This window comes from Gymnogyps californianus, chromosome 11 (genome assembly GCF_018139145.2).
Source record: "Gymnogyps californianus isolate 813 chromosome 11, ASM1813914v2, whole genome shotgun sequence".
In the NCBI taxonomy this organism is placed as follows: domain Eukaryota; kingdom Metazoa; phylum Chordata; class Aves; order Accipitriformes; family Cathartidae; genus Gymnogyps; species Gymnogyps californianus.
The window spans coordinates 4,587,668-4,603,065 of NC_059481.1; the positions used below are offsets into that span (position 1 = coordinate 4,587,668).

General features: G+C 36.8%; 1 protein-coding gene across 7 annotated transcripts in view; it reads left to right on the top strand.

The window, feature by feature from the left end:
• HERC1 (HECT and RLD domain containing E3 ubiquitin protein ligase family member 1) overlaps nucleotides 1-15,398 on the top strand; it is a 108,960-nt gene that overhangs the window by 37,185 nt on the left and 56,377 nt on the right. For 6 of the 7 annotated variants that reach the window (XM_050903326.1, XM_050903331.1, XM_050903327.1 and 3 more), the window contains exons 15-25: nucleotides 231-383; nucleotides 568-700; nucleotides 1,201-1,392; nucleotides 2,574-2,795; nucleotides 3,699-3,872; nucleotides 5,565-5,679; nucleotides 5,781-5,901; nucleotides 8,059-8,230; nucleotides 10,278-10,584; nucleotides 11,931-12,051; nucleotides 12,334-12,385. In XM_050903326.1, the coding sequence (XP_050759283.1) occupies nucleotides 231-383; nucleotides 568-700; nucleotides 1,201-1,392; nucleotides 2,574-2,795; nucleotides 3,699-3,872; nucleotides 5,565-5,679; nucleotides 5,781-5,901; nucleotides 8,059-8,230; nucleotides 10,278-10,584; nucleotides 11,931-12,051; nucleotides 12,334-12,385 (1,762 nt within the window). The remainder of the gene's footprint in view (nucleotides 1-230; nucleotides 384-567; nucleotides 701-1,200; nucleotides 1,393-2,573; nucleotides 2,796-3,698; nucleotides 3,873-5,564; nucleotides 5,680-5,780; nucleotides 5,902-8,058; nucleotides 8,231-10,277; nucleotides 10,585-11,930; nucleotides 12,052-12,333; nucleotides 12,386-15,398) is intronic. The other variant, XM_050903330.1, reaches the window with a different exon arrangement.

Genomic DNA, 15,398 nt, shown 5'->3' on the forward strand with positions numbered 1-15,398 from the left:
TAGAAATGTTTGCTTCACAGCTATCACAATCACTACTGTGACATTCTAAATGATTGTAATTTCAAGTTTGGTTGTCCCATGATCCACTTGACATTATCTGATTTCTTCGATATCAGGTGCACATGGTAAAGGTAAAAAGCTTCTTTTTAAGATGATAGTAAAGTAGTATAGCATTTGAAGACAGAGTTAATTGTTCTTTTTTTTTTTTCTTCCCCTTTTTGACTTAATAGGACCAAGCCTTTGGAGAACTGGAAAAAAACAGCGATAAATTTTTACTGGGTACATCATCATCAGAAAACAGCCAACCTGCTCATCTTCATGAGCTTTTATGTTCACTGCAGAAACAGTTGCTGGCTTATTGCCACATCAACAGCGTTAGTGAGGTATGTGTCCTTATTTTTATCATTTGGGGGGGGGGGGGGGGGGGATTAATTCAGTATGCGTGAGCACCAGAATGTTATAAGGTTCCTGTTGAAAATCTTCTGAGTATTTGAAAGCTAAACTGATTTAAATAATGAACCCCTTAAATACATTTACAGAATTATTCTTATGTTTATTTCCTTCTAGAATTCCAGCAGTGTGGCACTGCTTCACAAACACCTTCAGCTTTTATTGCCTCATGCTACAGATATCTATTCCCGTTCTGCAACACTGCTTAAGGAAAGCTCTTGGAATGGTAGTGTTGGGGAAAAACTGAGAGGTAAATGTTTGTGGAAAAATCAGTAATGGTGGCTCCGTAAGCTTCGGGCAGTTCTTGGTTGTTTAGATTTCAATAATAAAATATCTTATTTTCCCTATATCTGCATAAAGTAGACATCCCAAGCCTCCCCCAAAGGAGGAGATTAAGTGTCTACCCAAGGATAGCATCTGGTTCGTGTTTTCGATAGAACATTTTGCGTACGGGAAGAATACAGAATAGAGAGGATATTGTCTCTGTGCATTATTGTTTCAGTTTCATTAGTTCTAGTTTTCTCTTTTTAAAAGTACATTTTTTTTTTGAGATTACTGAAAAGTGTGGAAGTAAAATATGGAATGGATTAATAATTATTAAACAACCCCCCCAATTCAACGTGTACAGTTTAGACATTTTGAGACAGCTGAGGTATTTTTATGCAATTCTTTCTGACTTGTTAAATTGTGCTTGGAATGTAATTATATAACTATAATTCAGATTTTTTTTTTTTCTTCCCCCCTCTGTAGATGTAATTTATGTATCGGCTGCTGGTAGTATGCTCTCTCAGATTGTCAACTCATTATTGTTACTGCCAGTATCAGTAGCTCGGCCTTTGTTGAGTTACCTCCTAGATCTGTTGCCACCTTTAGATCGTCTTAATAGACTGTTACCTGCTGCAGCCCTTTTAGAAGATCAAGAATTACAGTGGCCACTTCATGGTAAGTGTAATAACTAACACACTTTTAATCTGAAAAATAAAGAATGGCCTGTCACCTTTTTGTAGTGGGAGTTTAACTTTCCCTTTAAGATGGCTTTTTTTCTTAAGCTAAGTGTATTGCTACATCTCCTTTTCAAATTCTTAACTGTATTAACATCCCTTGCTGTGAAATATTTTGAGCTGCAGGCAAATTTCTTTATTCTGTCAACCCAGAATGTATATTGACTAGAGTGGGAATCCAAGAGCAATATGGGAAATATATATTGAACTGAAAATACTAAGTTTGCAATACATGAAAATACCATTCTTCACTTGTAAAAGAAACACTGATTTTAGAATTGTAGAATATCTCAAGTTGGAAAGGACCCATAAGGATCATTGAGTCCAACTCCCTGCTCCTCGCAGGACTGCCTAAAACTAAACTATATGACTAAGAGCATCGTCCAGAAGCTCCTTGAACTCTGACAGGCTTGGTGCCCTGACCACTTCCCAGGGGAGCCTGTTCCAGTGACCAACCACCTCCTCAGTGAAGAAACTTTTCCTAATGTCCAATCTGAACTTCCCCTGATGCAGCTAATAGATAATTTTGTCATGATCCATTTACTTCATGTCCAAATTTTACTTTTGCTTTCCATTTCATGGTGTAATAGAATTTTAACTTAAAATCATGAATTAGCTGCCATCTTCCTGAACATGTGCCGCCAGGTATTTCTGGTGACAGGGAAACAGAAATATAAAAACAGAGGTAAAGCGACTGAAATTTGTGATAGGAGGTGCTATACTTATTTGCCATTCATTGAATTTTTCATTAATATTTTTGGCAAAGTTTTCTGCTTTAATTGAGTGCTGTTTCCAGTTGTATCATTTATCTATGCATGTTTATCAGAACACAAAGAAATATGTATTGGACAAAATAGGTGCTTGGGCAGAGTTTAAAAGAGCCTTTACTTCATTGAATATGAACAGTTGTACCATGAATGGTGATGGCCTTTGCTGCTGCTGAAGTTGTAATGTTAAGTGATCTATTTGTCCTAACTACTGTTTCTTCAGCTTACAGGTTGTTGTCTGAGGGGCAACTGGGAAATATTAACAAGATCTGCTGTTAATTTTACTAGTTTTGGAATTGTTTTTAACATCTGGGCAACAGCGACTAATTTGACAATTCATTGCTACTACTTTTAGGTGGACCTGAATTAATTGATCCTGCTGGAGTGCCCTTACCACAGCCTGCCCAGTCTTGGGTATGGCTTGTTGATCTAGAGAGAACTGTAGCTTTGCTTATTGGGCGGTGTCTTGGTGGCATGCTTCAAGGACCTCCAGTGTCCCCTGAGGAACAAGATACAGCCTATTGGTTAAAAACTCCACTTTTCAGTGATGGAGTAGAAATGGATATTCCTCATTTAGGTAAGCTGTTAAATGCAAGTGTCTAGTTGTCATTGTAAATATTTGTGTTTAGTTTTGAAATTTCTGATGATGTTTGAATAGGTCTGTGTACTTAGGGTTTGTCTTTCAGCATTCTTGTCTATTTACATAGTAATACAAAAAGTTGGAAAACGGGTATTTAAGTATATGCTGTAGTTTACAAAGGGTCTTGGAAATGTATATGGAAGAAAAAAATATGCAATTTCTCAGTGAAAGAAGTAACACAGACTTCACTGAGTTAATTTTAAATGTTTTACTCTTAGATGCTCAGCATTTAACAGACACACCAGGGGCTCCATTGTTCATATTAATTATTGGAAAATATTAGCTTAAATTGTATTCCACTTACAAAGTGGAATTTTTATTAATTGGAAATAATACTGTTAACAACAAACTTCAATCCTTCTGATCTACCAGAAGTGTTAATAGGACTCCGCATTAGTATTTCTAGTCATCCTTTCCTATCTGAATAATGCACTTGCTTCTGCTTCTCTGTGGCCTGTTCCTCTTAGTTCACATCTCCTTCTTCCTCTGTTTCTGAGCAGACTACTTCAAGACTTATTTACAAGACGTAGTATTTTGAAATGGGTCCATACAGTAATTGCAAGCATATGGCTATATAGTTCAGGTAGAATTAATGATACAGAATTATGCTATTGAAGCAGAGTTGGATAATGCTTCTAAATCTTCATAGGTTTTACGTAAATTGTAACTTTAAGTCACTTTTTTCCTTATCTAACATGAGTTTGTAGTTGGACAATGAGATGTCTTGATTTTTTTTTTAAATGAAGTGGAGAGTGAAAGCTGTTTATCTGCTTTTAGATAGATGCATGTAATCCTCAAAACTTGTGGAGTTTAATTTCTTAGGTATTTCCCTTCTGTTAGACAAATGCATGAGCTCCTTATTAGAAGTGGCCCTATCTGGAAATGAGGAACAGAAGCCATTTGATTATAAGCTGAGACCTGAGATTACAGTCTATGTTGATTTGGCCTTGGGTTGTACAAAAGAACCAGCAAGGAGCCTCTGGATCAGCATGCAAGACTATGCTGTTAGTAAAGGTAAGATGTTGGAAATAAGTGTGTGTGTGTGTTAAAAGCATATTGCATGCTTCAACTACATGCCTAGCAGAATCCTGTATTTTCTTTGGCAATGACTTTTAATTCTGTGACATGATAAACTTAATTTATTGCCATGTTCCACGATCTTTCTTTTGCATTTTCTGTTACTTATTTTTGACATTGATTCTAGTGTTTGGCAAACATGTAGTTCAATGTTCTTTTTCCCTCCAAACTAGAAAAAAGAAACTCGTTTGCTTACTCAGTTGTTGGTGGTTTTGTTTTCCTAGTAGAGCAGGGTGAAACTTGGAATTAAAAAGAAAAATTGATGGGGAAGAGATGGGGGAAGGCAAAGTAACTTGCAAAATGTGTTAGGAATGGGACAAAGGGGTAAGCCATCTTTTGTTTTTCAAGTCTCTGGGAGGCTGGCCTTACAGTATTGATGGTTCTTCATGCTTATTGCCTAAAACCTGGGTTCCTGCTCAAGCTTCCCAGGTCTCCTTTTAATGAGATCCACTAAGCATGGTGGTTGTACTGTAACTCTGCTGGATCCAGACATAATTTTCTGTAGCTCAGGCCAAGCTAGGCCAGATCAAGAAGACAGCAAACAGTATTGTGTGCCTGTTGAGAACAACACAGAGAATTCTGCTGCAGAATTCCACAGAAGTAGGAATTTCAGTAAAAAATGCTGGTTGTCTGTTTGCAAAATCTGAGATGAATGGGTTAATTTGTATTATTTTTGTTATGGAATTGGGTGGTTTAGAAGTTGATGTGGTTCTGCTCTGTTCACTATGCAAGCTGACTGAAAGTTGTATGGTAACGGTTAGCATAGCATCAAATGCAAAGTAATGAACTTGCTGAGGAGCGGGTATGTTAGACTAAACTCTATGTGGCCAGGTAAGTTTTTGTGATTTCTAAAGCAGTTTGCAAGGATTCGTAGATAATATTTAATTGAAAAAGATATTATGAAGATATTTGTAAGGAAGTGGGAAAGTAATATTTTTTTCCCCCATGGAAAATTGTGGTGCCTTCTGGAGATTTGCTTGGCAGTTAGGTTATTTTATAGTAGAACAATATTATTTTCATGGTTCATTTTAAAGTGAGGAAAAATTATTTTGAAATTTAAAAGTAAGTTTTTGAAAATACTGGATGAACCTTAATTTTGAGACCTGAAAATGTCTCTTGTTAATATTAGCAGTGAAGCTTGTGCTTAAGCTTGTGTTTGTGTTAACAGTTGGCTTTCATGCTGGAGATAAGGCTTTTTGATCTGAGTCTGCGAAATAATTCTTGAGTGTGGTTTCAACCACGTGTAAAAGAGCAGAAAGTCTCAAATATGGTGTGTTTCTAAACAAGTTCCCTGTAAATCAGTGGCTCGGTAAAGAGAGGAGCTCCAGTTTGGTATCCTTGCTTGAAAGAGAGGTTGCACCCTAAGTTCAGCTCTTTTGAGTCTCTGGTGGCAGTTTGTGTGCATGCCCTTGGCTGACTGTTAGACTTAAGTACCTTGAGCAGACCAAAACAAATTTGTCTGAAGCAGTGTATTTATGAGTTATTGATGCTAAACTTATTTCTTAAGCATTAAAACTACTTCTAAATTGAAAGATTTAAATGGGTGAAGAATTTTTTTATGATGTCACTGAAAATATATTTGTTTGTTGGAAACAGTAGCCAGTTTTGATGAATCCTGTCTATTTTCAGATTGGGATACTGCAACTTTAAGTAATGAGTCGCTCCTAGATACTGTGTCCAGATTTGTTCTTGCAGCTCTTCTGAAACATACAAGTTTACTTAGTCAAGCTTGTGGTGAAAGCAGGCAAGTAACTTAAAAAGCTGCTTTTAAAAGTTCAACTTCAATTTTTAAAAGAAAGTTTGTATGATTTTTTTTTTTTTCTGTTTTGGGTCTCCCTTTTGTAGGTACCAGCCTGGCAAAGCGTTGGCAGAAGTATACCGTTGTGTGTATAAAGTGCGGAGTCGCTTGCTTGCCTGCAAGAACATGGAACTTATTCAGACTAGGTCATCCTCAAGAGACAGATGGGTAAGACTGCAAATCTCTTTCCAGTTCTTCAGGCTTTACTGTGGATTAAGAAAATCTTACATAACGTTAGTTTCATATATGTTGCTGGTATTTGTGTTCTATCTTGTTGAAAAACTTTCAGGAGTTTTCAAATGAAAATGGACAATGTATAATTAGGAGTCTATTAATCTGTAGTACATGTGGTGTTAAATCAGTTGAAGCAAATGATTGATTGACAATATTTGACTCAAGCACAGCCTGAAGCTTAGTTTTACCTGTAAAGATGGCATGCTGTACCATAGAAGCCTACAGCTTAGATGTTGATTGCTTAGCTGTGTTGACCAGGCCACAGCTTAGTCTGGCTGCCATTCCTGAACCCAACTGAGTTATCTAGACCTTTAATCTCTGTCCCTCTCTGCACCTCCCTCTTCCCCTTCCCTGCCTTACTCACCACTTTTTCCTTCCTTCCTGGCCAGATTCTCCTCTTAGCCCTCACATTACCTGAAGGCTACTTGTCCTTGTCAGCCCTACATGAATGTTAGACATGATAGAACTGGGCCTGAAACTAGCATGATGGCAACTTCTGAATCGTTTTATTAAGCCAGGTCAGAATTGATGATGGAAGTATTCATTGAATTACTCAGGGCTGGGGACTGTTAGGCATTACAAGGTTGTCCTTAAAGTAGGATTAGGGTTTCTCTGATAGGATTTTTAATTGCTGTTTACAATCTTCAAGTGGGATATTTTTAATCAAGGAAATTCTCATGTGACGTCAGGATTATGAGACTTTTTAGCTATATTGTAAAGCACTAGTGATGCTTTTTAAAATTGTGTAGGTCTGTATCCTCCTTTTAATTAATATTAAGGGGATATGTGTCTTTGCCCCTTTCTTTCTCATGGTAGGGGTCTAACATATCTGCAAGAGATTCAGCACTTCTGAAGGCGTTAGGTGTAGTGTGTGTACACAGGACAGTATGCGTACATTAAGCTTGGTGGTTCTCTGGCTTACCAGGCGTACACAGGTGGTCATTTTGTACACACGTAATAAACCTGTTGCTTCATGTTTGTGTTGTAGCTGTTGTGTATGCTCACAGGCAGGTACTGTGCACTGTGTGTGCAATAAGTTCCATTACTCCCGGAAATCCTCAAGCTTATTGTGCAGATGCAATACAGCAAATCTAGCTGTATGCAGTAGTTTTGTTGCTTCAGGGAGATCTGAGATTTAATGCTATTGGGAAAAAATAGCTGGTGTGCATTTGCATAGTATACACAGGCTTAATGGTAGAATGATGAGAGCAAATAAGAGGTGCCAGGAAAATGGTGACCATGATTTGCTGCTACCAAGACCTTCTGGTTTTTTGGAAAGGAAAACTGCCAGGACAGGGCAGATGTGTATGTCCCAAGATTTGTAGGATTAATTACCTTCTAAAGTATTCTAAAACCTCTAATGTAACTGTGTGTTTTATATTTAAAGCTTTGCCTTCTTCAGGTTGTCTAAAGCTGTTTCCTGCATTGGAAAATTGTCTCTTAGGTAGTAAGTATTTGCTGGTCAGCATTTACATCCTCAAATTGAAAGAAAGCATCAACTCAAATATATCCACTCAAGCAAAAAGATTTTTTAAATTCAAATTCTAAGACTATTATTCTTGTGCACCTCATATGCTAATCTTTGATCTTGGGATGTGCATCTGTTTAATTTCATTGAAATAAAAGGGAGGAAAAGAACTGCAAATTCAGGACTGTTAAGAATAAAAATGGGAACATATTGGGTATCACTTTAAGTAACAAAATCTTGTCCGTCGAAGTAAGTTTTGTCATATTCATGTCCTTTAAAAAGGGAGAAAATTTTATGAGACAAAAGCACGTGGTTACTAAAAGCTTTGATGCTGAAGTGTCAAAGTTTGACAATAGAGTCTAGGTAAGCATTACAAGGAGACGTTTTTCTGCAAGTAATCTGAGTAGCAGTTATTAAAGCAAAATTAAACTTTCCAACCTAAGTATTTAAAGCCTTAAACAACAGACAGCTGTTTACATTTATTTCACACAGTATCAAAAGTATCTTTTTGATGGGGAAAAAAAAAAAAACCCTTATTAAATACCTATGTCCTTTTATGTTCATCCTTCATTTTGGTGAGAATTAATTTCACTGTATGTATATATATTTTTTTTTTAATCAAGATGTTAGATAACCAAGAATCTGCTGATGTTGATACTCAAGAACATTCTTTTACTCGCACAATTGATGAAGAAGCGGAAATGGAGGAGCAGGCAGAACGCGACAGAGAAGAAGGACACCCAGAACAAGAAGACGAAGAGGAGGAAAGAGAACATGAAGTTATGACAGCTGGTAGTAAGTACTAGTTACGTGTGCCAATAATGTAACGTGCTTTGGAAGAACAATATGTTTTTCTCTGTGAGGTAAAATGGAGAAATTATTTAAAAGATTATGAAAGATTTGTCTGCATAAACATTGTGAGAAGTAATGGTGTACTGCTTTTATTGGGTCAGAAAAGTCTTTTGATACAAGGGAACGTGAATACTAGGCAAGTAGGCTGCCTTTATGGGCAATTCTCAGGGCATCTGACATATACCAACACTTGTTATATGCACTGTCTACAAGACTAATAGATTTCATATTGTTTTCTCTAAACTTCTATTCAATAGATCTCTGAGTTTTCATCAGTGTTTATATATAGAATTTTTGCTGTGTTTGTATGTGTTAATCTTGTATGTAATAAGCTTTGAAGGGTAATGTTATTCTGAAGTTTGGAAACAAAACTGCTGTTGATAACAGTGGGCTGACTGAGTTGGAATTCACTTGTATCTTTGAATATTTCTTCTTGAAACTATTAAAAACTTTGAGGTTTTAGTCAAAGTTTGGTATTTGTAACACTATTTGCAGTACTTTCTCATGGATTTTCTGAAAAACTTGTTTAATTATTCAGAAGATAGCTTGAAAAAGGTGAACTTTTTAAACTGTTGTTCTACTGACTGGGGCTTGTAATCAGGCTCAATGGGGTAGTAAATCCTTAATGTTTCCAATTTTAGTGAAGCAACATACAGTCACACTCAATTGTTTTTTCTGTTGTTACCCTAGTGTTCTCAAAGACAGAAATCGTGTTAGCCTTTGAAAATTACTGTAGAATGTATGTAGCTTAAAAAAGCAAATCGGCTGACTTGAAGTATTTTCCATCGATTTTTTTTTTTTTTTTTTTTTTTTTCTTTTCCAAATATTGTTCCTCCGGATACTGTTAGAATGGTTGTCTTTTTCCAGTCTCTGCTGTCATCACCTGTTTTGCTGACAGAGTTTATATTCCCCATTAGGACTCCCACATTCCTGTTTGGGATCTTATAGACCAAAATGTACGTTACATCTTTAGTTTCTATATGATGTGTCATTGCATCCACAGTGCAGTAGGCTTTCCTGAAAATGTACTATGGAGTTGAAGTGCACATTCGTGAGATGATTTATGGTTCTAGAAGGTGTACACGTGTTACCTGTTCAGTAGAGGCAATATGCTTGTGCTGCTTGATATACAGTTATCCTGGGCAAATGTTTAGTGTTCTCAAATTCTACCTGGACAGGGTTTCTGGGTACAATAAAGGAAATGTATCCAGAAATATCCAGACAGACAGTAGTGTTACGTTCCTACAAATAAGTAGGAAGATGATGACTCTCTTACTGGAGATCCTAAGGGAAGCTGATCCTGACATGTAGAGTTCAGTTTGTGTCCTTGATGCCTTGCTGCTTCTAACTATTAACATCAATGAAGGAAGTGTTTGGATTTACCTTTACCTTTCCAAAGGGGAACTGAACTTTAAAATGATTAAGTCAAGAGAGCTTTAGGTCTTTGGACAGAGATGATACAGACTCTCACACAGCTTCTTTAGAAGAATCTGGCACTTAAGACAACAGCAGAATTAAGCGAAGTGAAGGCTAAGAATTTTGATAGGATCTTCATTGTACTGACCAAAGCTAATAAAAGCCTGAAACTGTTTCAGTATTGAATTACAGATATGCTGGTGTCTGGAATACAGATTTACAGAAACATTACTTTATATACGTCTGCTAAAAGGCAAACATGAAATAATCTCTTTCTCTTTGATGCTATCCAAACAGGAGTTGGGTTGCAGTAAGACACTGAAAGAGTGTTTAGTGTTCTGTCAAATTGCATTATCCTCTTCATTTTAAACTCAACATTATGTAAATGCTTCGTTTAACCTGTTTGCATGACTTCTTTTATAGCTTTGTATTATTAATGTATTTTTTTACTGTTGGAAAAATATTTGTTGTTCTTTGTAGTGGGGCAGTTTTTGGCCCAAGATGTAGACGAATATTTCGTTCTATGTAGTTTTGTCTAGAAGTTAAGACCTTCTTTTTGTGTTGCATGTTACAGAAATATTTCAATGTTTCCTATCAGCCCGTGAAGTAGCTCGCAGTCGGGATCGAGATAGGATGAACACTGGGACAGGGACTAGACTTGATGATCCACCTCCTCAGTCTCAGCAGGAACGAAGAATCAGCACTGATCTGACAGAAGGTCAAGATGTGTATACTGCTGCATGCAACTCTGTGATCCACAGATGTGCCTTGTTGATCTTAGGAGTAAGCCCTGTTATCGATGAGCTCCAGAAACGAAGGGAGGATGGACAGTTACAGCAGCCTCCCTCTACTACTCCTGAGGGGATCGGACTCATGACAAGGTGGGGTTTGCTGACTTGCTTAGAATAGTTAACTCTTGTCTGCTTCCTTTATAATTGATTAAATAACCTCAGTTTTCTTCTAAGGATTCTTAGAATTTTTTTAAAAGAAGATTTTTGCCTAGAACAATGTTACGTTTTTGTTGAGAATAGTGATTTTTCTCAATTTTCTTTGTCCACATTAACTAAACCTTAATAAAAGTTTTATTCTGTGTGGACCATATTTACTTTTCAGAGGTGGACTTAGTGATAAATAGTAATGAAGTCCAGATCATCAGGTGTACAGATAATCTGAGGCAGTTGGAAAAATTCTTTATTTTTCCTAAAATTTGTTTATGTGTTTGGATTTTTTATTACCATATTTGTATTTTCTTGAACTTTACCAATGTCCTATATAGTAATGTCCAAAAAAAAATTTGTAGGATATGTTTAAAAGCAAAAGTTTCAAAGCCTACTATGAAAAAAGTGTTGTTCATGATTGATTTTTATAAATATTCCTAACGTATTGGCATGTGTAAGAGACTGTTGTTAGGTATAGGAGAATAACAAAATAAAGCCAGACAGCTCATTGAATTGGAGAAGTATATAATTTAAATAGTATAAGTACGACATAATGTATTCTAATTTTCATAACCTGAGATATTCTTGGTAACACAGTTTTATTCTAAACTTGACCCATTTAAACTTTTATTCTAGACATCTTTGTGTGTGTGTGTATTAAAATATAACACAGGAATTGTGTAGCTGGTGCTACTAGCAAGCTCCTGAGTCTAAACTTCTAGCGTACAGAAACTCTGCTCTGATATTGATGGGGAGTTCAGAGAGAGATTACATGTATTCAGTACCCTTTTATTCTTTTTGCCTTTTTTTGCAAATCTAGTCCCTAAAGCATGGGTGGCTGCCTCTGTCGTTGTCAAAATGGCTTTCATCTCCAGCATGTCAACTTTAAGATGCATTTTATGGGTGGGTTTTTAATAAGTTCAGTGCTTTTTCACCCACTTTGTCTCTGTTTCTCTTGTCCTCTCAGCTCAGAAGTGTTTCTGTATACTGTATGTAATACTACGCAAGGCAGTTGAATGATCAGTCATTTGAGGTGGCTGTTTTTTCAGTTGACCAATAAGAGTGTTAAGAAGTAACAAAGTTTACTAATACCTTTTGTAGGCATAATAATTGAAATCATCAGACCACTTTTTTCCTCTTTGGTGTGGTCTTGTGATGTTCTGTGGTAGTCTGCTCCCAAATAAAACTGTGGTACCTGCTAAATTTGACTGTCGACTCTTACTGTTGCCTAATATTGGTATTTTTTTTCTCTGTGTGTGTGCGCATGAATGTGTGTGCACCTGAAGCAGGAGTGAAAGTCTTACTGCAGAAAGTCGCTCAATCCATGCAAACTCAAACTACAGACTGATTAAGTCAAGAAGTGAATCTGATTTATCTCAGCCAGAATCAGATGAGGAAGGTTATTCACTGGTAAGTAAACTAGCATTATGGATTTAGAGATTGTCAATAGGTGGTTAGGTGGGAAGTACATCTTAAACATTTGTTTAGTACTGTGTTTCAGTACTTTAGTTTCTCTTCTTATAACCATCATTGTTAAGAGAAAGTAATAGTGGTAAAAACCCAATTGAAATTATTGTAGCTCTGTTAACTTTCTCACTTTTATGGGTGGGGGATGCATTTTAAAGACTCAAATATTATGCATCACATACATTCACCTAAAGAAATGAGGCTTTTATTAATCTTTTAATCTAGAGTGGAAGACGAAATGTTGATTTGGATTTGGCATCATCACACAGAAAAAGGGGTAAGTTTTACTGTTTACCTAGTGAATATTGACCTGATAAATATGTTAGTATTTCTTATGTTAAAATGTGTTTGCAGTTAAATACAGTACATAAAGGCAATCAGGATGTTAAAACTGAGTATTTAAAAATAACATTTAAAATACTTATTACCTACTGTTTGTTGTGCTAAGTTCTGTTGCTTTGTGGCTTGGTTATAGTATTTCCTAGGTTATAACTATTTATTCTAGTTTCTAGAATTGCGGTATTCTTTGAAGCAAGTGAGGATTTCTGTGCGGTCAAGTGAATTAGGAACTTTCATTCTGTTTTCACTCCCATGACTTCAGGAAGAAAAAATAGGCAAAGAAGTTCAAGTGGAACACTCTGTTCTTGTGCTAACAATGACCTTTTACCATAAAATGTGCTTGAACATGGAGAACTCTTATCCAGAAAGTACCGCTTCAATTTTTGCATCCTCTCAACACCAGCACACCTACAGAACCAAGCAACTGCTTCTTCCATTGCTCCAATATAAATCAGATTTTTAGCTTTTGTACTGCTTTTTGTTGCTGCTTCATTCTGGGGAATCTCAATGAGCTTCTTCACAGAAGGTAGTGGAGGGAGCGAGCAAAGGATGTTTGTTTACACAGAGACCAAAAAGTCCCACTTCACTCTGGATAATGCGAAGTCTCTGCTAGAATCATGACTTATGTCTGTTGTATCTGTAAAAATCTTGGGAAGAGGTTAACAGGAATTAGGTTGAGTTATGATATGCCTTAATTACAGACGCCTTAAATACCGTTAGGTAACGTAAGAGTTCTAGTTTAATAGCCTTCATCATTAAGCAGAGTACTGAGAGGTTGCTTGCTTTTTAAAGTCTTTCGGAATTGTGAAGCAAACTATCAGTGGCAGCACCCATTACACTTCAATTTGTAAATAATGTGGAAAGGAATTCCTTGTACATGGGTAATCAATTGAACCAGTTGAGCGAGTAAAGAAATTTACTAAAGCTGTTCATACTGTGACAGCAGGGTATATGTTGGCATTCTCAGGGTTAGAAGGTCTGATAGCCTCTGTCAGCACTCTGATCTGCAGTATATTCTTTGAAACCACCATTTTTAGCTTTGCCATTAATCTGACGCAGAACTTTGCACTTGCTTTCCTCTATATCCTAAAAGTAATCCAGGAAATCATCTTGGGTTAGATCTGAGATACAATATATCTTATGGATTATGGTTCCCGAACTGTTTGTTAGACTGATGAGGCTGTTTTCGTCACGAGCTCCGGGAAATGAGGAATAATGCAAGAATAGAGTTTATCAACCAACCGGTCTATAGAAGCTTTTTATTACAGAAGAAGGTTCTGCACCAGGTGTGTAACACTGAGGAGAAACAGGGGTAAATGGAGTTGATCTATCCAGAACCTAAAGAAGCTCAAATAGCTCATTTGCAAACTGAACACTGTGACATGTACTGATACCTGTTTTCTGGTACAGGAGGACTTATTTGCTGTCCCATGGTACTTACAGATTTTCTGTCTGGTTTTAGCAACTGGAAGTTAGTCAGCGTACAATAATGAAAACTTTTCTACTTATGCTAGATGATACATATGACAGTTTTGCTTGATACCCAATACCAGACTCATCCAGAGAATGCAGGGTGCATTTACAGGGAAAAGTTCCTGATACTTATATCAAGGTCAGGAAAGATCTACAAAGATCTGTGTGATCAAGTGGACAAACTGTTCAGCTTGGTGCTATTTAAGGTCTTTCATTTCTTATGAAATGTCTGGTTTTGTGAATCCTAGTTATCTTCTAAAACTGAAGCACGCCCCAGTGTTTGGTGAAGATGTAACTTGCAGCCATTTTGGATTGTCCACCCCTTGTAACATAGCCAGCACACTGAAGTGCTAGAGATACTGCAGTGCCTATCAAGGATGTTTTGACTGGTAAAACCCTTTCAGTTTCATCTTTATTTTGTGATATGCTGTGACTAATAAAGGGGACATGTATGTTTGCTGTTACCTCAGCTTGAAGAATAGGAGAAATCTAAATTCTTACAGCATATTCACATAATACTGTGCTCCATCCTGAGTTGCTGGCAAAAGAGATTAAGGAGTTCCATCCGCATGAGCTATCTGCATTTGAATTTGCTACATTTGTTAAGAATTGAAGAATTAGAAAAAACCTGGTTTCCTGTTTATGGCAAGTAGACTGCTGTAGAAGAGATGACCTGCAGAAGACTACAGCATTGTTCCTCAAGATGTTCTCCAGCTGGATTTTTAAGTGCCACCAAAGTCAGATTCCCCTGAAGCAACCATTAGACATTTTGGTGAGAAACAAGCAGCATATTTTTTTTTTTGTTAGGGTTTTTTTTGAGATGTTCTTTCCATATTCACGTTTGTACCTAGTGCTCCTAGGACTTCTACATATGATCTGCTTTTGAGTGGAAGATGTGGAAGGTTTTATGTCCCTCTAAATGAGGAGAAGGAGAGGAAGGAAACGTATGCCGTATAGATGCTAGAGAAGATCTCTATTTTGAGTGCAGAGGATAGTTGTGCATTACAACAGAAGTATACATGGGAAACACTTCTCAAATTGCAATTAACATAAAGTAAAGCTTCCTGTTTTTTCTTGTCTCTATTTCTGCAAAACAGCAGTAACCATTGTTACTTTAAGGGACTTAGAGCTGAACTTTTCAAATTGCTGTTGGATTGAATGTAGAGTTGGCAGTGTTAGGTGGGAAAGAACAAGTGGAGTCTTACAGAAGAACCATAGGAACCACAGGAACCACTTCTCGTTTCTTTCAGTTGAAGTTTATTATTCAAAAAATGCAATCATGTTTCCTTTTACGTGTGGTTTTTAGAACAGTATCTTACTGTAGTTTGCAGCAGTCCCTTGAAAATATTTGTTCTCTTAAGTGTGTCGCCATAAACTGTGTGAAGGAAGTTGACAAACAGAGCTAATTGGAAAGCAAGGCTTTTTCCTTCTATCACCATTGTTTTTTTCCTGTAGGCTGTGCTGTTTTGGAGATTTAA